This window comes from Carassius gibelio, chromosome B14, assembly GCF_023724105.1.
Source record: "Carassius gibelio isolate Cgi1373 ecotype wild population from Czech Republic chromosome B14, carGib1.2-hapl.c, whole genome shotgun sequence".
NCBI classification, from domain to species: domain Eukaryota; kingdom Metazoa; phylum Chordata; class Actinopteri; order Cypriniformes; family Cyprinidae; genus Carassius; species Carassius gibelio.
The window spans coordinates 22994778-23016243 of record NC_068409.1 but is presented as its reverse complement, the minus strand read 5'-3'; the positions used below and the strand labels follow the sequence as shown (position 1 = coordinate 23016243).

Below are 21466 nucleotides of genomic sequence, written 5' to 3'. Positions count from 1 at the left end.
TTGTACAGTGTTATTTGTGTTAGAGGGACTGTTTCAGGTGCAACACAGAACCTGTCAGTGCCAAATGTTATTACTAGCCTGTAGCACCAGCTCATTGTTAAAGACAGCTGCCAGCAGGGTTTGTTCCACTTTTATCGTCAGAAAGATTTTCGGAATGGAATGAAAGGTCGGTATGAATTAATAAAAATAAATCGTCCTAGCCTTTCACAGTTTCCATTCGATAGCGGCTGTCAATGTGACTGGAACATAGAGTTACAAGTGTCCCATTCATTGCTAGTTTTAGATCTTAGTATTTGTTGCGTTTTCTATAAATGTCGTGTAATGAAACTTTTGAAAGGTTTTTAAAGCTTCTCTCAACTGGGCAACTTTTTATTGTTGTTTTGTGTGTGTGTTCAGACTCAAGCAAACGTGAATCGAGTGGCTTCTTCACAGGTAGGAAACAGGTTGAGCAGGTAGAGTCTCCTGCAGCAGATGAGTCAAGGCTGAAAACATGGCCAGGTTCATGAGTAGACTGTGGTGTAAGTTGGAGTCCTCCGGTCGATATCTGCCTATCGTTATGAACGCCGTGCTGGTGTTCTCCATCACTGCTGAGGTCAGCTACCTGGTGCTGGTGGAGGCTCCCCTTGAGCCAGAACAGAAAAAGACTGAGTGGTCCAGTATGTGGAAGGCCATGCATCTCTTCGCTCAGTACTTCATGTTGGGAAATATAACTTGGAATGCTTCGTTGTTTGTCAAAACTAACCCAAGTATTCGCGGAGTGTTTCTTGGAGGGGATGCATTGGGTCAAGGGTGGAGGTAATTGGTTTGTTTTGATTGTACAGTGTTTATTTATCACTTATTTGGGCTCTTAAATCTCTGTTATTGATGAATTCAGGAAGAGCCAGTAAATCATTCTAATTTGATATGTTCATCTTTTATTATAGGTATTGTTACAACTGTGAGACCCACACTCCTCCACGATGCTCACACTGCTATGACTGCAACGTGTGTGTACTGCGGCGTGATCACCACTGTGTGTTTTTTGGCCAGTGTGTCGGTTTCCACAATTACCGGTATTTCCTGACCTGTCTGCTCTTCATGTGGGCAGGGCTGCTCTATGCAGTAGTCATGAATGCTGAGGTCTTCATCGTCATCCTGAAGGAGGGTGTGACATTTCACAGCATCATGCTTTTGCTCGTGCCCTGGATAATGCTCGTCTCTGGTATGTATGAGATTTCTAATCCGTGTCTGCTCTGAGAAATGCATAATGTCTTGAGAAATAAAATGTTCCTCCATCTTTTGAAATGAGAGTTGAGCGTGCTGTGGAAATCATACTGTATATTTTCTTATTCTGAACTTTCAAAAGCTTTTAAGGCTCAATAATAAGGATAGTGTGAGAGAGTTTCAAACACTGGTGCATTGTTGGCTTTTTTGTATACTATGTGTTGTGATGCCCTGCAAACCCAAATACTGTCTGTAGTGTATTAGTGTATTAGTATAAGTATTGTTGTCGAATTGTGCAATATGGTAAAATTATCTTGGACATTATTATTGATATTGCTTATTTACCAAGTTGCTTACATAAACGCATCTGCTTAATGAGTAAATGCAAACATAAATGAGGATTTCTTTTTTAAGGCGAGAATGACTTTATAGACTTTTGATTTGTGAAAATGTTATTTATTTATTTATCAACTGTTCTCAACGATAATAATAATCATAAATATTTTTTTAAGCAGGCAAAGTAGCATATTACAGTGATTTATGAAGGATCATGTGACACTAAAGACTGGTGTTATGGCTACTAAAATATAGCTTTGCAATCAGAGGAACAAAATAAAAAAATTACAAAATTACAACAGAAAATCGTAATTTTTAATGAAATAAGTTTTTACTGACCCTGACATTTTTAACTATAAGGACCCTATTGGTTGTGGAAAAATGATAGTGAAAATTTGGCATAAAATACAATTATTCTTAAATGTATTATATGACCCCCTTTAAAATTTTCAAACAAATAACCATTAACATCTGCTTTTCTCCATGACAGGACAGGTGACGGCACGAGCATTTGCCTTTGCATTCATTGCCGACACTTGTGTAGTCGGCTTCCTATTGGTTGCTGCGTTCCTGTTCTTTCATGTGGCTCTGATGCTGAGGGGACAGACCACACGTGAGTGGTACTCCACACGGAAGCCTTACAACCTGGGAGCAGTGGCTAACATCAGGGAATGCTTGGGCAAGTACTGGTACATCTGCTGGCTCTGTCCTTTGATACCTTCCCCACTGCCTGGAGACGGCATAAACTTCAAGGTGACTGGTTCACTAGAGCCCCTGAAGTAGGGTCTGCACTGATAGATCATTTTTCATTGCAATTTGAATACACTGGCCCGGCTGATGCAGAATGCCATGTTGTTGAGCCTGAAGCAGCTGCTGAATACTGTGCTCACACCAAACAATTGGGAGTTCTTACCAGCCATTTTTGCCTTTGAGAACCAGCAAGACAAGCGGATTTCTGATTTCACTTTACAATTGATTTTGCTCATCAGCAGTCTTAAAGTTTATATTTGGTGTTAACTTGGGGTATGTAAAGTAAATATTTGATTATGTATTTTTTCTTACTTGTTCTATTTTGTAATATTTGCTTTTGTGAAGCAAACCATTTTTTTGCAAGGGGGAGTATTTTTTTCTGTGTTTTACTTGCTTGTTTTTTTTTTTTTTTTTTTTTTTTTTTTATAACCGTCATTAATGTGCCAAATAATCTGTTCGAACAAATGTGAACGTGCTACATGCCAAGCTGTCATTTTCTTTTGTCCTCGGTTATAAAACACAAAAAAAATTTATTGTATGGAAATTAATATTGTTTATCTGAAGTCTTATGCTTATATTTGTTCTTTTGAATCAGTACCTATGCATATGTTATCTTGCTTTAAAATAAATTACATTTGGTTTTATTTTTTGTTATCTAAAGCAGTGATAATGATTTTTAAATGTCTTAAAGGATCACCCAGATATGAAAAAAATTAGCTTGAAATGTATTATCTTTTAGGCCATTTAAAATACCGTAGATGAATCTGTTTTTGTCACCAGAACAGATTTGGAGAAATTTAGCATCACTTGCTAACCAATGGATCCTCTCCAGCGAATGGGTGCCATCAGAATGAGAGTCCAAACAGCTGTTAAAAACATCACAATAATCCACATGACTACAGTCAGTTAACATCTTATGAATCAAAAGATGTGTGTTTGTGAAAAACAAATCAATTGTGGATTTTCCTTTTTTGGGTGAACTATGCTAGTCTTTGTCTCTAAATAAGTCTTCATGAATTTTCAGCCGTTTTACCAAAATTTTGGTCAGAAAAAGAAAATTTGACTTTATTGTGCAATGCTTATAAATTAATCAATGACTACAAAACATAATTTCATATTTTAAAAAATATAATAAATTATGCCTCCATTTAATTTTGTTTAGTGCTAATTGAATGCAATGTATAAATTGCATAATTTAGGCTACATTAGAGTTACTACTTCTGCTTCTACTCATTAAATTAATCTAATAAAGCCTTGAACCACTGCGCTGGGCAGATTTGCCCTAGCTGGATAAGGGTGTTGTTATTATTGTGAACCCTGCATGAGGGCGCAGTTGTGAGTCTGGGAAACACCCTCAGTGACGGAGTCCAGCGCCTGGTGGAGGGAGGAGAGAGCGCGAGAAAGAGGGACACGGATGGAGATGAGGTGGGTGTGATTAGAATGCTTATAAGCTGAGACAATATGTGAAAACATTTGAATAATTCCGCGCTCAGTGACACTTTAAGACATTTTCGTATCTTGCTATTACTAAATATCAAGGAAGGGATAAATATCGTTAAGTGGAAACTGATATTGTGTCTTTATTGAAGCGATAGGATGCTGAGGCGATAGACGTATGGCTGAAATTAAGCAAGCTAGTCCGCCGTATGTTGAAAAGAAAGGCCAAAATAGGTGGTGTGAATGAAAGAAGAGGGCTTCTCTCTTGGATGGACATGTTTTGAGAGGTGTGGTGGAGGGATGAAGGCGGTGTTGGCATCCAGACGGCAGCGGCTCTTCTATCGGCTCTTCATATGTGCAGTCGGGCTCATCGCCGTCACCTGCTTCACACAAATTCTTCATGTAACAGGTGCGTTTATTCATTAACAAATCTTTTCGCTTCTAATATATATATATATATATATATATATATATATATATATATATATATATATATGCATGTATGCAAATAGTAAATGTGTTTTATATATATATATATATATATTGTTAAATGTTGGTGCATGTTTCCCGTCTTACCGCGGTGCATTATATAGGCTACATTCCTATATGAATATTATCCTTTTGAGTGTTTTAGATTGTCGTGGAGATGTGGAGCATTCATAATTAATTGACTAGTTTCTGTTGTATTAAGGTGTTTCTTTTATCCAGTATGACTGTGGATCAGCCACATAAGCAACAATAACAGTGTGCATGATCAAACCAAATTATAAGAGCCACTAGGAGTCAAGAACAGGGTGGGAACTGCAGGAGTGAGGATTCAAGTCTCCACTCCCACACCCACCCCCAAAGTCAAAACTAAATGTTTGGGGTCTCTCATAAATAGTAATTTTCTTTTCTTTTTCTACTTCTTTATTTTTTTCTTAAACCTTTTAAATAAGGTTTAAAACCTTTTAAAGGGTTAATTTGATGCAATATCAAGTTTTCCTTTCTTGTTGGAGTGTTACATGCAAGCTGTTTGTGTAAACAAGATCCCTAAAGTTGCAAAGACTAAAGACTCAATCCCAAAGAGATCTTCTTTATAAAAGTTAAGATTGGTCCACACCCTCCTAAAATGCCTAATTTAAACACCCACACATCATCACTGCGCGGGAAGAGTTGCATAACGCAACTCAAATGTTTAAGCAAAGAAGGAAAGTGTAACGTGATTCTGGCTGTAGAATTGTTGCTTCCGCCATGTTGTGGAGATGCTGTATGTTTCGTTGTGGAAGCAAAAATACTTAGTTTGGCCTTTCAAAAGAGCACACGACTAGAATGCATTTAGTGTTGTATTTACAACACTGTCCAATAACAGCTCAAATCAAATATTCAGATGTGTGCAAGGCATTATTTATTTCTTGATCTGCCAGCTGTTCTTAATCTCAGTCAATAAATACATTTACATATGTAAAGGATTTGCCACTGATGATTCAAACATTAGTTTTTTTGAGCAGTGTAGAGTAGCACTTGTTGTTTTTTGTTTCTCCGATCACACGTGCAGACATGGTTTTATGTTTATGCGACAGTATAAGTCATTATAAATCATAATTCTGTCCCCACTGGATGCAACAAATGCCTCGTTTGTAATAGGTTTTATTGTTTTTTGACCGGGACACTCCATCACAGTATGGCAAGGGGCATAAAATTTCCATCACACACTTGAAGTATTCGGCCAATCACAACACACTGGATAGCTGGCCAATCAGAACACACCTCGCTTTTCAGACTGATGAGCTTTGTAAAAATCGATACGTTTCAAAAAGGCTGTGCATAGAGGAGAAACAATAATGTACAGTATGTGAAAAATAATGTGTTTTTTGAAACTTAAACAACATAAACACATTTTATCACACCAAATACACAAAATAATGTTCTTTTTAGCAACATCATATGACCCCTTATGCAACATTCATTTCGCAAAAAAGATGAACTATAAGTAATCAGGCAGAACAAAATAGATGCCCTCAGTCAGAAATTGCATTCGCCAGCAAGGTAACCATAGCAACAGCTCGTCGCTTTCACCCATTAGGGAGATCTTTAGAAAACATTGAGCGATGCTTAGACAAAATATGTGACCTTTGACCACAAAACCATAAGTAGCACAGCTATATTTGTAGCAATATCCCACCATTCAAAATTATCGATTTTTCTTTTATGCCAGAATTCATTAGGATATTAAGTAAAGATCATGTTCCATGAAGGTATTTTGTACATTTCCTACCATAAATATGGTAAAACTTAATTTTTGATTAGTAATGTGCATTGCAAAAAACTTCATTTGGACAACTTAAAGGGGATTTTCTCAATATTTAGATTTTTTATTTTTGCACCCTCAGATTCCAGATTTTCAAATAGTTGTATCTCAGCTAAATGTTTTCCTATCCTAACAAACTATACATCAATGGAAAGTTTATTTCTAAATCTCAATTTCAAAAGAATTACCCTTTAATATTTGACACTTACCCTATAATATTTGACACTTAAATGTCCGGATCCTGGGGCACCAAAAATACAATTAGCTTGCAAACAGATTGCTCATTGTCAAAAATTTGTACTAAAAATGTTCTAAAAAGTTTTTGCGCACTTACAATCAACATTATATTAATTACATAACATGATTACTCAATTTCTTTGTGTCATTGATTTTAAAGCATCCTGTACTGAAACCCTGAATGCAGTAGTGGAGGAGCAACAGGGACTAAGTGAAGTGTAGGGGTGGCAGAACATGGCAGGCACATGACAGTGACAGCTGCTTCAGCCTGACATATTTCACATTGACCTCCCCAGAACCTCTAGATCAGGGATAGGCAACTCCAGTCCAGTCCACACCTGAAGAAGGCAATCAATGTTTTCCGGATTACTAGATAGATACAGGCAGGTGAGTTTTTATGAGGGCTGAAGCTAAACTCTGCAGGATAGTGGCCCTCCAGGACCGGAGTTGCCTATCCCTGCTCTAGATCATTGTTAACCTGGACATCACAGCTGTGTCTTGGGTGTTCACTTGGCTATTACTTGTTTCCACAGGTTGAAGGGTAAAATCAGAGAAGATCTGTTCAGCTGAGTCCATTTAATCACATTACCTTTTTAGAGATAAATTTTGCTGTAGTTAAGGCTCTTACCCGGAGTACTTGGATACTTCAAATTTATTCTGAAAATGGACAAAAAAAAATATTTTTTTACAATGTGTCCATGTTATTTATTTCTTTTTATTATTATTATTATTATTATTATTATTATTATTATTATTATTATTATTATTATTATGTCAGTGGGATCCAATATTGTATGAACCCCAAAATTCTGAATAGAATAGAAGAAATAATAATTATAAATTATGATAATTTTTATACGACTGCCTTGCAAACACAGAATGTCCCTAACCTTTGTTTTTGGTTCACATTTGGTTATATTTTTAGGAACCAAATACTTATTATAATGTTCTGGGAACATTATACTAATGTTAAGGGAGTGTTAGATTATTGTTAGAATAACGTTATGTGAACAAAAAACTGGAACTGGGTGTTCTTGGAACGTTACAATATGGTTATGGGAACGTTCTGGGAACCAAATTTTTTTTACCTGGGTAAGGACTGTTAGTTGATGCATAACATGTCCATATATGATTCAAATAGTCACCTTTTCCTTTTATTTTTGTACCATTTTAATCACCTTCTTCCGTCCACCTGTGGTCTGACAAAAGTGTGGTTAAAAAAACTGAAAGTGCAAAAATTTGATCTCACAATTAATATGAGCTTATCAAAACTGGATATGTAATACAAGTTTGAATAAAATTATTTATAAATGAGTATAGCATGTCACACCTCAGGACATATCAGCTACCAAATGAGTTGTTCCAGAGATGACATTTCGACACCCTGTCAAAAAGCAAATTTGATGCTGACAGAGATGAGGAAAAAAGATACAAACATGTGCAATGTGACCTGCTTCTGCATCATCATTCTGTGTTGCTTATAATTTGATCTTTTCACAGTGCCTTTAATTTTTCCAGCTTTGTCTGTGTGAGTAATGAGTTTCTCTGGGAGGCTGAGTCTGAATGTTAAGCAGCTCCTGAAACATGCCATTGGAATCTGCAGCTGAATGAAACGAAGGTTCACTTTAATAATAGACAATAACATCACCATGTCAAGAACAATGCAGGTTCAGATGTGGATCTACAGATATGTCAAAAACCAAACAAACTGTATACTGTAGATGAAATAGATGTAGGTACACCATAGGTGATTGACAAATAGCTGCTCTCTACTTTGTGATGATCACAAAAATATTTAGTCAACTAAGCATTGAATTTTTATTTTTTATAAGTCTACATGTTTACATTCTGTCTATGTATTCTAATACACAGGCAGTTAGCCTATTGCGGTTATATTTGGAACTGATTAGTTTGCATATGCAAATGAGAACTATCTTTGCCATTTGGTTTTTGGGTAAGCCACACCCTCTCTGGGCTCAAATCCAGTCCCACACCACTCATTAATCACAGCTTTTGGATCGGGTTTCCATGGGAACTTGAGAGGAGGGAAGGAAGCATTCTGATTGCCTCAATCTTTTGCCCGTTTTTAAATAAGTTAGAGTTCAAGTTTGAAACAACAGGTCCAAAACACTGAAAATTCCAATAATTTGGAAAAGAATGCAAAACAGAGCATTTTTACCAGACTTTTGGACGCTGCACTGTATTGAATTGTGGTTATATATAAAATGTTGGTTTTTATAGCCCATTCCAAAGAGGATTCGGACCTGACTTGGGCCCGGCGTAAACTAACCCAGCAGATCGTAGAGGAGAACCAGACATCCAGTATACCCAGAGCTGGTGAGTGAAAACATGAGCAATTCTCTCTCTCTCTTATTATTATTCACCCATCTGTCTGTATCACATCTCTCCATATCTCGCTGTCTTTCCCCCTGCCTCCTCATTCTGTGAAATGATGCAGACAGGTGCCCTCTTCATAGTCAAGCCCCCTTTGAGGCTTGTGTTACTAAGCAACAGCATCCCTAATTTCAGAACAGAGGAGAGTCTGTTTTAAGCATTCAAAGTGTGCCACTTTAGAGAGATACGTCATATGCCCTTTTTTTCTTTCAATCAACTACGCAAATCAGTCATCCCAAGAGGTGTTTCTCTTTTTCATTTATTTCCTTTTTTTCTTATGCACTCTCCTTCTCACTCACTTTCTCATCTTTAGAAAAGAGAGATTTCACCAAAGCAAGTTTTATATATATATATATATATATATATATATATATATATATATATATATATATATTAGGGCTGTCAAAAATAGCGCGTTAACGACGTTAATTAGTTGTTTGTTGTTAATTACGTCAAAAAATTTTAACGCATTTCACGTATGCGCAGTGTGACAAATTATTGAGGTCAGGAAAGTCTCGTTGATCTCTGAATTCTCAAGATAGTAAAAAACATTGGCGAGCGCCGTGACGAAAACACCGAAGAAGCTTAAGGTTTTACCCCAGTTACTCTCAAATACATTCATGCCAAGCTCGATAAACAGAGACGACTTTGGTAGTTGATACGGTGGAGCTTCTTCCTGTTATAGCGTCCTGTGTTTCACACTGCGCATGCGCAGAACGACCTACATGCAATGCAGCGAAAATAACAGCTGTTTGGGAAAGCATTTGCATTTTTACTTGGTTTTACTGGCACTTGAAGCCTTCAGAACGTGAAAATATCGATCCTAAAGTATTGTGGCAGAGCAAATGAACACCTCCTAAAAACAAGAGTGCCCAGAGTGCTTCTTATGTGATGGTGGCGCCTGTTTGTGTTTCTGAGTTCATTCTTTCGAGTTTCTCTATGCATAATTTCATAGATATGTGGCTATATTTAACCACTGGTTCACCTAAAACTCTTACACTATCTGTAGTTAAATAGCATGGTTTGATATAGTGCTCAGGTAAATTTGATGTAAGTAAATGTTAAACTTTTGAAATTCAGAAAAAAAGAACCACATGTTGATGAATCAATACATGAAAATTATGTATCTGTGTCCTGTTATTTATCTTTTGGTATGCATTTCAGAAAAAAAAAATGGTTAGGATTCAGGTGTAATAGCAAATAGTGATTAATCCTGATTAATCCACTGAAAATTCTGATTAATTTGATTAAAAATTTTAATCATTTGACAGCCCTAATATATATATATTATAGCTTGTGAAAGTTCTAATGTCCCTCAACCCTTGTGTAGGTTGCACCTTTCAGACTTTTATACATGATAATAATATAGTCTGTGATCCAATTATAATTAAATTATAATCATCTTTCAGACTGGATATGATTCACTTTAATAATGTAAAACACTTTTAAGATCATTGTTTTTCAGGGTTTATTGCAGAGAAAAAATGCCAATTGTTATTTGCTTGCAATTGACATTTAATACTTCATCTTTGTGTGTTATTATCCATGCTTATATATTATTAATATTTAGTGAAAGCTGTTTGCAATGCTTTTTGGAAAATAAATGTTTAAAAACAGCTAACTAAGATGTCAGCGGTAGTGTAGGCCGAGCAGATTGATTCTGGAGGACAAATGTAATAAAATGTAATGCTCTAAAAGCTCTTCAAACCATCTCACCCCTTTAATTATTTAAAAATCCTTTTGATTTATGAAATACAAGGAAGTCCTTGGTAAATTTAATCTTAAATGTAACTGAGCAGCTATTGATTCCAGCTATGCATTAAGATAACAGACTCAATACTATTGCTTAGATTAATCGAGACACATTTTCCATTGCATTTGACATTATGAAGTAGCATTTAAATAATAGCAAATTATATGTAAATTCAATGCAAGAAAAGTTTAAAAACACGAAGACTGTGATTGTTATTAAGCTGTGCATTTAAAAGGGTGTCATTTCCTCCTCCTCTTTATTGCATGGCTGTTTATTAGACAGTTGGCCTCTTTAAGGCAGTCAGAGCAAGAACCGTCTTTACGCTGACTGCATCTAAAGAAGCTGTGGGCTAAAGTATTACCAGTCCTCTGATTTAACTAGGCCCACTCTTCCTGGCCTCTCTGCACTATTACAGATTAGCTAAAAGGCTGGTCAATTGAATTGCCACTTAGTTACCATAGACAAAAGCTTCTTAACAACCTTAAGTTAAATGGAGCACATTGCATTGATAAGGACTACATCAGTGAAGTAAGAAAGAACAACACTAGATAGATCAGTGTTCTCACAGATGAAATACCCTTTGCTTTGCCTTGTTTGTTTGTGTAATGTTTTCATCCTCCCATTATGTGCGCAAAGTGTTGGCCTTGCTTTATAGATTGCATAGTTTCTGTATTTCTGATGGTCTTTTAACCCCTGCCTCACACAAAAATGTTCACTTTTCCTCTCAGCTATCCATGAATTTCCAGAGGACATCTTCACTAAGGCACAGAGGAGGCATGGGGCAGTTCTACTGCATGTGTTTTGTGTAAGTACACAAGCACAGTACAGTGAGAAATATATAGAGAACTGTATAGTGCAGGGACTGACTAAATAATTCAAAGTGCAATAACAATCAAAAGTTTAGGGTGAATAAGAATTTTTTTTTTTTTTTGAAAGACATAATTTTTTTTTCAGCAAGAATACAATTAATTGGTCGCATGTGACTGTAAAGAAGATTTCTGTTTTAAATAAATACTGGACTGTAATACCTAGTTCAACTGCTCAGTGTCAATCCTACATACAGCACGTTTCTTGAGCACCAAACCAGCATATTAATACGATTTCTAAAGGATCATGTGACGCTCAAGACTGGAGAAACGTCTGCTCAATATTCAGTTTTTTTCCAAATGTATTAAAATAGGAAATAGTTATAATTTATGTTATAATTTTATGTTTTTATGACAATATAACAATTATGTTTTTGATGAAATAAATCCAACGTTGGTGGGCATCATAGACTTTTAAAAGAGTTTTAAAAAATATTTTTAAAAAAAGACCCCAAACTTTTGAATGATAGTGTACATTTCCTTTTTTATTTGCATTTTTAAGGGTTTTACTAGTTTTTTTTTACTTGATTTCTAGTTTCACTTGTAGAATTATTGTAATTTGAGTAGATAAAAATTTTTTTACTTGTAAGGATGCATAGCAAAATTCAAAATAATGATATAACTATAAATGAAAGACTTTGTTCCGTACAGTCTTCGATAACACCTTGTAAAGCTGGTGTTTGTAAAGGTTAAATAATGGATCTCTGCTGACCTGAATACTGTGTGCTGTTTTGACCACAGGCAGTTTACATGTTCTACGCCCTTGCTATCGTCTGCGATGTCTACTTTGTCCCCTCTCTGGAAAAGATCTGTGGGGTGAGTGTACTTTGTTCAAACTGGCAGGAATGTCTTACTGTGAAATTTCAGAGCATATTCTGAGCCGGAGTTTGTCATTTCAGAATCTGCACCTCAGTGAGGATGTTGCAGGGGCCACTTTCATGGCAGCAGGCAGCTCCGCCCCCGAGCTTTTCACATCCTTGATTGGTCAGGCCTCTGGCAATGTTTTTCAAGAAGTTGTTGCTGTAAATAAGTCATCAATAAATAATTGTCTCTTCATATCAGGCGTGTTCATCACCAAGGGAGACCTGGGGGTGGGAACTATCGTGGGATCAGCTGTCTTCAACATCCTGGTCATCATCGGAGTTTGTGGAATATTTTCTGGACAGGTAGTATATGCATATGCCTTGCATTAAATATGAAACGTTACAGTTCTCGTGACATTCCACCCTTCCTGCTTCACAGACCATCATTCTGACCTGGTGGCCGCTCTTCCGTGACTCTGTCTACTACACCCTCTCAGTGTTAGCCTTGATTCTGGTAAGCAGGAGCTTGACTGTGGCTGAAGGTTACATTTATAGTCCCACTTAATTCATTTTTGTGTTTCTTTTTGTGCATTTCAGATCATATATGATGAAAAAGTAATTTGGTAAGTGTGCTGAAACCATAAAGAAGCTGTAATAATGCTCATTGAGATTTAAGTGATCCGAGCTTATAGCATAATCATATAATATCACTGTTGCAGGTGGGAAACTATAATCCTCATATCAATGTATGGAGTTTACATCCTTATCATGAAGTAAGCATCTAACATGTTTATTCATTATTCACAATAACAGTCGTATGAATGTAATTAATGTTAATATGTATATTTGATATATTTATTTTGAACATACTTTAATGAAATTTTCACATGCTATAATATGAGTTTGTGTGTGTGCTTCTTTCAAGGTTTAACAGTCAGATTTGGGGCTGGGTGGAGCAGAGGTTTGGTATTCCAGGTCAGCAGTGTTTGGTGAGCAGTCTGCGCAGAGATGTGTCGGTAGGAGAGGCGAGCTCACACTGTGACACCTCCATGATCCTTTTGAAGAAAGGTGTGTGTGGGTGGAGCTGTGTGGATCATACTGAGTGCTTGTGCATTATAAAGTATCACTTCTCTCTCTCTCTCCCAGGTCAGAATGCGGGTGGCCAGGACTCCCCGGTGGTGATGGTGGATGAGATGATGAGTCTACACCCTCACCAGTTCTCTTTCTCAGAGGCAAGCCTCCGTGTCATGATCACGCCCCACTTCTCCCCCCGCACTCGCCTCAGCATGGCCGGACGCATGCTCATCACTGAGGTATTGGCTGGATGCTTGCTCGCTTTGTGCACATCTGGATCGGACAACAGCACCTGTGTTTCTCAACCAAGAATGTAAACTATCAGGCTAGTTTGATGTACAGTATGGATTATAGGAAGCTATTAGAGTTCCCATAGATTCTTTTTTAGTGTATCAACTTTGTCTCAAAAATGATGGATTATTGTCTTGTTTTCCAGTAAAAATATTTTAGTGTCCTTAAAAAAATAAAATTAATTTTAGAAAAATGCATATGATATTAAGGCTAGAGAAAGAGAATACACTACCGTTCAAATATTTGAGGTTGATAAGATTTTTTTTTGTTGTTGTTGAAAGTAGTCACTTATGTTAACCAAAAATGCATTTATTTGTTCACAGTAAAAACAGTTATATTTTGAAATAAAATTACAATTTAAAATAACAGTTTTCATATATTTTAATGTAATTTATTCCTGTAATGGCAAAGCTGAATTTTCAGCAGCATATTTTCTCTAATCTTGTGTCACATGATCTTTCATAAATAATTTCTTCTTTCTTATTATTCTTCATTTCAGGTGTTGTCTTTCTTGCATATCTATTATTATCAATGCTGAAAAACAGTTTTGCTACCTCTCAGTAAAATTCAAAAGAACAGCATTTAATTTAAATATTAATATTTTGTAACATTATAAATGCACTGTTGAAAAAAATGGTAAAATAATGCCAGTCATTTGATATAATTAGTATAATTATTTCTTTAAAAAAATAGGATATATCGATTTTTTTTCTTAGTCCATTAAAAAAAATAGTTTTCTTGTTTAAAATAAAAAAACAGTTTGAGAAAAAAAAAATTCTTGATGTTTCTGCTTAAAATGAGAAATTATTGACTGAGATAGTAAAACGTACTTCAGTACACATTCTCATTAAGTCTTATTATATTGCACAGATTTTAAATTTAAATAACTTGTATCCTAACCCTAACCCTAACTTGTTTAAATCATGATTTATATAGAATATGAAATAAAAAAAATTCCTCTCAAGAGAAAAATGTGAGAAGCAATCCAGTCATTTTGAGCTCATTTAATGTCATTGCTGTCTTGGAGAATTATTAAAGAGATTTCATTTATAATTTCTCTTTTCTATGGGTCCTTTAATATGACCCTTCAGCTGTAACTTCTGCAACAGGTAGGATTTGTGCCTTATCCAATCCTTAGATCATCTGCTGTCATTTCCTGTATAACTGAAAGTTTACTCCTCAAATGTCAGCAATAGCATTTCTTCCTAGGTGTAGGTATCCTAAGAAACTACTCCCGATTTAATTTTGTTGAGACCCCTTTAAACCTTATGTAACCATTCTGTTGTTTGTGTGAGCAGATGCTTTATTCCATCAACAGTTGTTCACGTGACTTGCTTGTTGGCTTGACTCTTCTAGCTCTTGCATGTCATCACTACGACACTCGAATGGACTGTGCTTTACCTTGGTCTTGCGATGTGTTCAGCAAGCTTGACTCTGAAACTCTGTCCTCTCCATTTCTCATCTAACCGAATCTCATTCATTTGAAAGGGTTCACACTGGGTCTCCTCTTCTCCAGCTCTGCGGTGTGTGACTGCACATCTTTCAAATCTTCTGTCTGTCTTCAACAGAGGCAGAGACTGATTAGAAACAGGAGCCCTGGAGACAGCAGTGGCAGCGGAGCAGGGGACACTCCTGGCCAAGATGGGCCAGGCATGGAGGGGGTTCCTTGGGGTCTGGAGAATGGAGGGGCCCTTGAGAGTGAAACGCAACCCCTGGAGGAACCTAGGCAGCGGGGCCAAGGAGGGGATTTAGAGCGAGTAGCAGACATAGGAGACACACAGCCTAAAGATGATGAGGAAGAGGAGGAGGAAGAGGCAGATGAGGAACAACCCTTCCGACCTCTTACTGTGCCAGGTGAGTGAATATTTAACAATTTTAGATCATAAATAATAATAAAGAAATCGTGAATATAATAAAATTTAATACAATAATTTTATATTTGTAATAAATGTATATTTTTATATGTATATACATATGTAATATCCATGTATACACTGAAAAAAATGATACATACACACACTCACACACACCCATATATATATGTACATTTATACATTAAAAAAAATATTAGTGTATAAATAACTCAGAAATTCCTAATAAATTTCACATTGAATTGCTTAGAAACACTGAATAGCACACTGAATTTATTGTAAAACTTCAAAGTAAAAAAAAATAATAATTGTATTTTCAGTCTAATAATCTTATGTACAAAACCGTGTGTTTGGAATCTTGGCGCCCCTCTGTGCACTTGCTGAAAATTTTGATTCATCCAGAATCCATTTAGATATGATTCAAAAACAAATTGTATCATAAGGGGCATAAATTCTCCATCCCATAGTGGATATTTTTTTTTTAAATAGTTCCAAAACATAACATTAAACCATTATTCAGAATAACAGGACAACATATTGAGTTTATTGTGGTTCATCGGTCTACAGTTTTTTTTTCCACATCCTGATTAGAAGAATGGCCCTCATTTTTGGCCCCTTAAGGACCATAATCCATTAGCCTGAGAGCCATTTCTAGATAATGGAGGCATGCATTTTAGATTCATGCTCTAGTGTTATGATTATAGAAAAGTGATGAGAGCTCTCAAACCTCTCGGGGCTGATGCGGCTTGCAATCAAATCAACTTCATCACTGCTGAACAATTGAAAATCTTACTGAAGATGACATTAAGGGGTGAAAATTGCAATTTGAAGAGCTCAAAGGGAAAACCTTTGAAATATTTGAATAACAAAAGCCAGAGAGAGAGAGAGAGAGATCATGAATACTGAATGCAAGTATCATACGCCAGTCTTTGTCCTGTTGGTGATATTTTGTATGAATACTTACAAAAAAAGGTACAGATCGGTCCCTGTGGCAATACATTTTACCTTAAATGTACACATCAGTTCAGGTATATTAGTACATAAATAGTACATTATTAGAATTTATTTTTAAAGGGTACTGTCCTAGTGAAAGCTTTTGTATCTTTTTACATATACGTGAAATCTGTTTTTGTCCAGTAGGTGGTGTTAAGGAGCCTAGTATGAAGTGAGGAAAAGATTTAATGAAGTACTTTTATCCACAGAGGGGCGCTGGGAACAGGTCAGGTGGGTGTTGTCATGGCCCTTAGGCTGTCTTCTGTACTACACTGTCCCAAACTGTGTTTTGCCTCGCTGGGAGCGCTGGTTCATGGTTACCTTTGTGGCCTCAACACTCTGGATTGCCGTGTTCTCCTACCTCATGGTGTGGATGGTGAGATCAATGCTTCATTGTCATGTGGGAATGTCTCAGTATATGATATGATGGGCTGTTAACACACATCGTCTTTGTTGCAGGTCACCATTATCAGCTTTACACTGGACATTCCAGATGTTGTCATGGGAATTACGTTTCTAGCAGCAGGCACCAGTGTCCCAGACTGCATGGCTAGTCTCATAGTTGCCCGTCAAGGTGCTGAGATCACCCTATTCTTCCTTGTCCTGAGCGCATGTAGATTTAAAAGATCAGAGTTTTTGTAAAGTTGAGTTTACTGGTCAGATGGATGAATGTGTCTGGTGATGCAGGTATGGGAGACATGGCGGTGTCCAACTCGATTGGCAGTAACATCTTCGACATTCTGCTGGGTCTTGGTTTCCCCTGGGCTTTGCGCACTTTAGTGGTTGATTATGGGTCAACGGTGAGTTTGTATTTATTTTAACTAGGGGTTGATCACAGTGGTCACTGAGGCATTCCAGTTATTTTTCCAATCATTGTGCATCAATCAGTAAATTAAGGAAATTAAATTAATTAATTAATTTAAAAAAAAAAAAAAAAAAAAAACAGTATTGCAATAGATTTTATTTTAAATTTTGTTTAAGTTTCATTCATGTTTTTTAAATATTACATTTAAATGTTAAACTTTGTGCTTCAACTTCAACATATTTAAGTCTAACTTCAACCTACTCAAGTCTAATTGACACTAATTTTAGTGTTATTTATGGAATATTTAATAATATTTATATACTCACATTAATTTTATACATTTTTTGTAATAGCCCTATTTTTATAGTTTAAATTTTAATTTCAGTTTAATTTTTACAGATTTTTATTTTTTATTAGTTTTTTTGTTTTGTTTTTTACCTTAAGGTAATGACACTGGTTCTGTGTATTAAATTCAAGTGACACCAAAATATTCATTTGATTCTTGCAACATTCTCTCCTGGTCTTCCTCTAGGTCTTCATTAACAGTAAGGGGCTGGTGTACTCAGTGATTCTTCTCCTTGCTTCCGTTTTTCTCACTGTAAGATGATCAGTTATCATTTGAGAACTCTATCTTGATCTCATATGCTCGTTCATATTTTGTAATCTTGGTCTCATGGCCTGTTTCCGGTCTGTCATTGTTTGCACAGGTACTGAGCGTGCACCTGAACCACTGGAGGCTGGACCGGAGGTTAGGCCTGGGGCTTATGTTCCTGTATGCCATCTTCCTGCTCTGCTCCATCTGCTTTGAGAAACTTTAGATCCTGCTTTCTATGTTTTGCTGAGCTGTAGTATAGATCTAGACCTAGATAACCATATTTTACCCCCAGTCACTACCTTATTAGTATCGGTTATTTCAGCCATGGTTTGAAGCCAGAGTAGTGAACATTTTACATTACATTTTAAAATGTGACTCTGCTTCAGTCAGTTCTACACACGTCTTAAAGCCAATCATCTGCTAGACAGTGCCGCCAAACTCAAGGACACTGTACTTCATAATGTACCTCTGAAACATTTCTACTTAGCATAAAGAGCTTCTTTAAGAGAACAAAAATCTGATTCAATTTCAAGGTGTGATGAATTTATACAAGCGGTATTAAATGTTTACAGCACACTGGACACTTCCTCTAGCCTCGCCTTTTGCATATTCCTATTCTGAAATCTTATAGTCACAATCAAGCATGATACGAAGAAAAGTATCGCAAAAGTGTTACTACTAAAAAAAGTCCTATTAACTCTTGTAATCGAGTTCACTCCATTTATTGCATTCCTTTGCCTTATTTATTTTTGACTTTAGGTCGGTAAAAAGTTGTGCTTTTTTAGGATTCCCAAACGTTCCTGTTTCAGTATATTTAAGAGCAGTTTGTTCATTTATGTGCTGTTCCTTGAAAAAGAAAGTATTCTGTTTTTTTTGTTTTTTTTTGGAAAGCGTTTCTTGTAGTATTTCCGATTAACCAAAAACATCCTTTGGTAAGTGTTTCCATACCAAACATGCATAGTTTTATATAAAGTCCCGCTTTAGAGGTGTCTGCTGCACATTTTGATATGTTGTAACGAAATGATTTTTGTGCCCTGCTGCAACTTTATGAATATGAACATAAGAAAGTAACAATCAATTAACAATGTGTAACCATTATTCACAAATAACCGCTTTATACACAGGCCTTTACCATGTTAGAAGCACAGTGTTTGGAATCTCAATATAGTTATAACTGGTATTTGTTTTCCAACGATCATATATTGCATACTGTCTACAGGACAGATAATGAATTATAATTAACATAATTTAAATTCAGAATCAAAGGATTTGGTACAGCAGTGTTTTAATTGTTGTCAAGTAATCTTTAAAGTTATTTTTGGCATATTATCCTGATTTAATATGCTTATGTTTTAGTTCTGTTGTGTATTAATTTTTTTTAAAGACATTTAAGAAATTTTGTTGCTTGTGGTTTGCAGTTCTCTTAGTAATAATGAGCAAAATTTAATTTGTCTAGAATATTTTCAACTTACCACTCACAATAAGTTAATTCAGTTAATGGGAGTAATGAATTGTAAACGACAAGTTATAGCCAGAGTAAACATCTTATTATGATCCAGTTCAACATCTTCCCTGTTTGTTTTCATTTTAGAAGTCATAATCAATATCTCACCATTTGTTCTATCTATATTCTTAAAGATATTTGTATGTTGTTGAGTGCAATAAAACAAGGTCTGTGCAATACCCCAAAACATCACTGTAAGAAGTCATGTGCATTCTTCCCCTTGAACTTCTGGAAGTGTCACAAATAAAGTTTCATTTTGTGAACACATTTGAGATGCTGAGTTATTTTTCTTATTTTATTTATTTATCTATTGGGAAACATTTTCAGGAAAGAAAGTTTTGTTGTTTTTACATTTACAGTTTTTACAATGGTTTAACATTTATAACCACTTTTATCTTAAATTCATGATCTAGCAATTTGTTGTTGACCAGATCCTTAAACTTAAATAAGCCCAATAATTAAACAAGAGTTGAATTTTTTCTATTTATCAAAAGGAAAAAATTATTTATGCAACTGTTTTCAAATTGATAATAATATGAATTATTCTTGAACAGCAAATCAGCGTCTTAGAATGATTTCTGAAGGATCATGTGACACTAAAGAATGGAATATCAGGAAAAATTCAGCTTTGCCCCACAGGAATAAATTGCATTTTAAAATTAATTATTATTAAAATAGAAAACATGTCTATTAAATTGTAATACTATTTCACAATTTACAGTTTTTACATGATCAAATAAATGCTGTCTTGGTGAGAATAAAAAAAAAAAAAACAAGAATCATACAACCCTTAACTTGTGAACAACAGAGTAAATTATTTTGACATTTATTAATAAAACCAACTATCACACCAACCATTCACTAATATATAAAGGTAAACTTTAGTTTAGAATAATTTTAACTTAATTTAGTTTGAGGAAACAAAATCTTGCTTTTCTCCAAAAACAAATGATGTTCTTTACTATGTTCTTGTTGTTTCTTTCTGTCTTTGGACATAATGTTTCATCAAAGACAGTGGAAGATGAGAGATGTTCGACCAATACCTCCACCTGCAATTTCGGAAAAAACAGAGACACATAATCCATCACCGTGCTGCGCTGTTTGTCCATTTAGCACCAACCTTTGTGTCATATACCTTTCACTTTGATAAATACAGCAAAAGAGAAACCAATAGCACTGTCCCAGAACACACGTCATCTGGTGCGTAAGACGGCTTTTTAGGCTTTGCATGTGTGACAGTATCTAACTTTGAACATCACTGAAAACAAAACTGTCCAAAATGAATCAAAATCAAATGCATGTAATGCAATTAGCTTGTTCCACGTGATAAAAATGCACCGATTCATTAAACAATTGGGACTGACTCAAAAATCATTCCAAATTTATAAAATACATCATGCAACATAAGATGTCAGACATAAAGAATCTGAGACAGAGTAGTCACTGATGGAAAGTGAAGAGTAAACATTTGTTAGGGGTCTCTGTGCAAGCAGAGATAGGCTCTGTCCGAACTGACAGCACAACTTTAATTGTGTCTATGACGAGGGAAGCATCACATCAAACCATTAAGACTGGGATGGGGTGACACGAGCAATATTGATCCCTTCAGGATAGATGGCCTCTGAAGATATAAAACTGAAGATCCTGACTGGGGCGAGAGTACTGGAGACTGGAGTCACTCAGCAACCTCTCAACATGTTGTCACTGGCACTGCTCTACATTCTGGCCGTGGTTTGCTCTGCGCGGAGAACTCACGCACTGCCTCTTTATTCAGACACGGCACTGCCTCAACAGGAAGGTAAGATTAGCAGCGTGCTCTTGATAAGTTGGCAAGCTCATGGATTTTGTTAAGGCTGAACATGAGGCTAACCATGTGTAATGGACATTGGGCTGGTTGCTCAACATCCCTTCTGCTTTCGGTGTAAATATTAAAGTGAAAGTGGTGAATGCAGAATGGGAAGGGTTTGATAAAGACCCATGAGCTTGATCAGTGATAACATGATAACTCAATTCTTCTGCACTACAAATTTGAAACATAAACATTTAATTTAATAGTTTTTGGTGAAAATTCAAAGAAAAAAGTGTTTCAGTGTTTTTATTTTAAAATGTAATGTTTGTCAGTGAATTACATGCTGTTTTTTTGTTTTATTATTATTATTTGTGAAATTGACTAGCAATTTCTGAGTGCAAATTGTTTCACCACCAACTTTTTTTTTTGTGTGGTTTTCTAATATAATGACTGAAATTCTACGTTTATTTTTTAA

The 21466-nt window shown here is 35.8% G+C and overlaps 2 protein-coding genes across 4 annotated transcripts; both read left to right on the top strand.

The window, feature by feature from the left end:
* Window positions 1-2933, top strand: zdhhc24 (zinc finger DHHC-type containing 24). 2 transcript variants are annotated; one of them, XM_052574761.1, is made up of 4 exons: window positions 1-166; window positions 397-795; window positions 924-1201; window positions 2030-2933. In XM_052574761.1, the coding sequence occupies exons 2-4, from the start codon at window positions 491-493 to the stop codon at window positions 2320-2322; spliced, it is 876 nt and encodes a 291-aa protein (XP_052430721.1). In that variant the 5' UTR covers window positions 1-166; window positions 397-490; the 3' UTR covers window positions 2323-2933. The 2 variants fall into 2 exon arrangements, with proteins under 2 accessions (XP_052430721.1, XP_052430722.1); XM_052574762.1 differs by having other exon boundaries at window positions 22-166; window positions 433-795.
* A 685-nt stretch (window positions 2934-3618) lies between these two features.
* LOC127971618 (sodium/potassium/calcium exchanger 3-like) lies at window positions 3619-19469 on the top strand. 2 transcript variants are annotated; one of them, XM_052574759.1, is made up of 18 exons: window positions 3619-3714; window positions 3879-4135; window positions 8495-8590; window positions 11129-11205; window positions 12008-12082; window positions 12166-12250; window positions 12329-12432; window positions 12509-12583; window positions 12667-12692; window positions 12789-12842; window positions 12995-13137; window positions 13216-13382; window positions 15003-15288; window positions 16508-16674; window positions 16758-16872; window positions 16986-17098; window positions 17636-17701; window positions 17811-19469. In XM_052574759.1, exons 2-18 carry the CDS (start codon window positions 3970-3972, stop codon window positions 17919-17921), a joined length of 1926 nt encoding a protein of 641 aa, XP_052430719.1. In that variant the 5' UTR covers window positions 3619-3714; window positions 3879-3969; the 3' UTR covers window positions 17922-19469. The 2 variants fall into 2 exon arrangements, with proteins under 2 accessions (XP_052430719.1, XP_052430720.1); XM_052574760.1 differs by lacking the exon at window positions 3619-3714 and having other exon boundaries at window positions 3723-4135; window positions 13216-13301.
* The last annotated feature ends 1997 nt before the right edge of the window (window positions 19470-21466 follow it).

Coding starts and splice junctions, on each gene's coding strand:
- LOC127971618 (XM_052574759.1), top strand. CDS start 3,970: ATGAAAGAAGAGGGCTTCTCTCTTGGATGGACATGTTTTGAGAGGTGT. Junction 15,289..16,507: donor CCGACCTCTTACTGTGCCAG/GTGAGTGAATAT, acceptor TTTTATCCACAG/AGGGGCGCTGGGAACAGGTC. Junction 17,702..17,810: donor TTGCTTCCGTTTTTCTCACT/GTAAGATGATCA, acceptor TTGTTTGCACAG/GTACTGAGCGTGCACCTGAA.
- zdhhc24 (XM_052574761.1), top strand. CDS start 491: ATGGCCAGGTTCATGAGTAGACTGTGGTGTAAGTTGGAGTCCTCCGGT. Junction 796..923: donor GCATTGGGTCAAGGGTGGAG/GTAATTGGTTTG, acceptor CTTTTATTATAG/GTATTGTTACAACTGTGAGA. Junction 1,202..2,029: donor CTGGATAATGCTCGTCTCTG/GTATGTATGAGA, acceptor TCTCCATGACAG/GACAGGTGACGGCACGAGCA.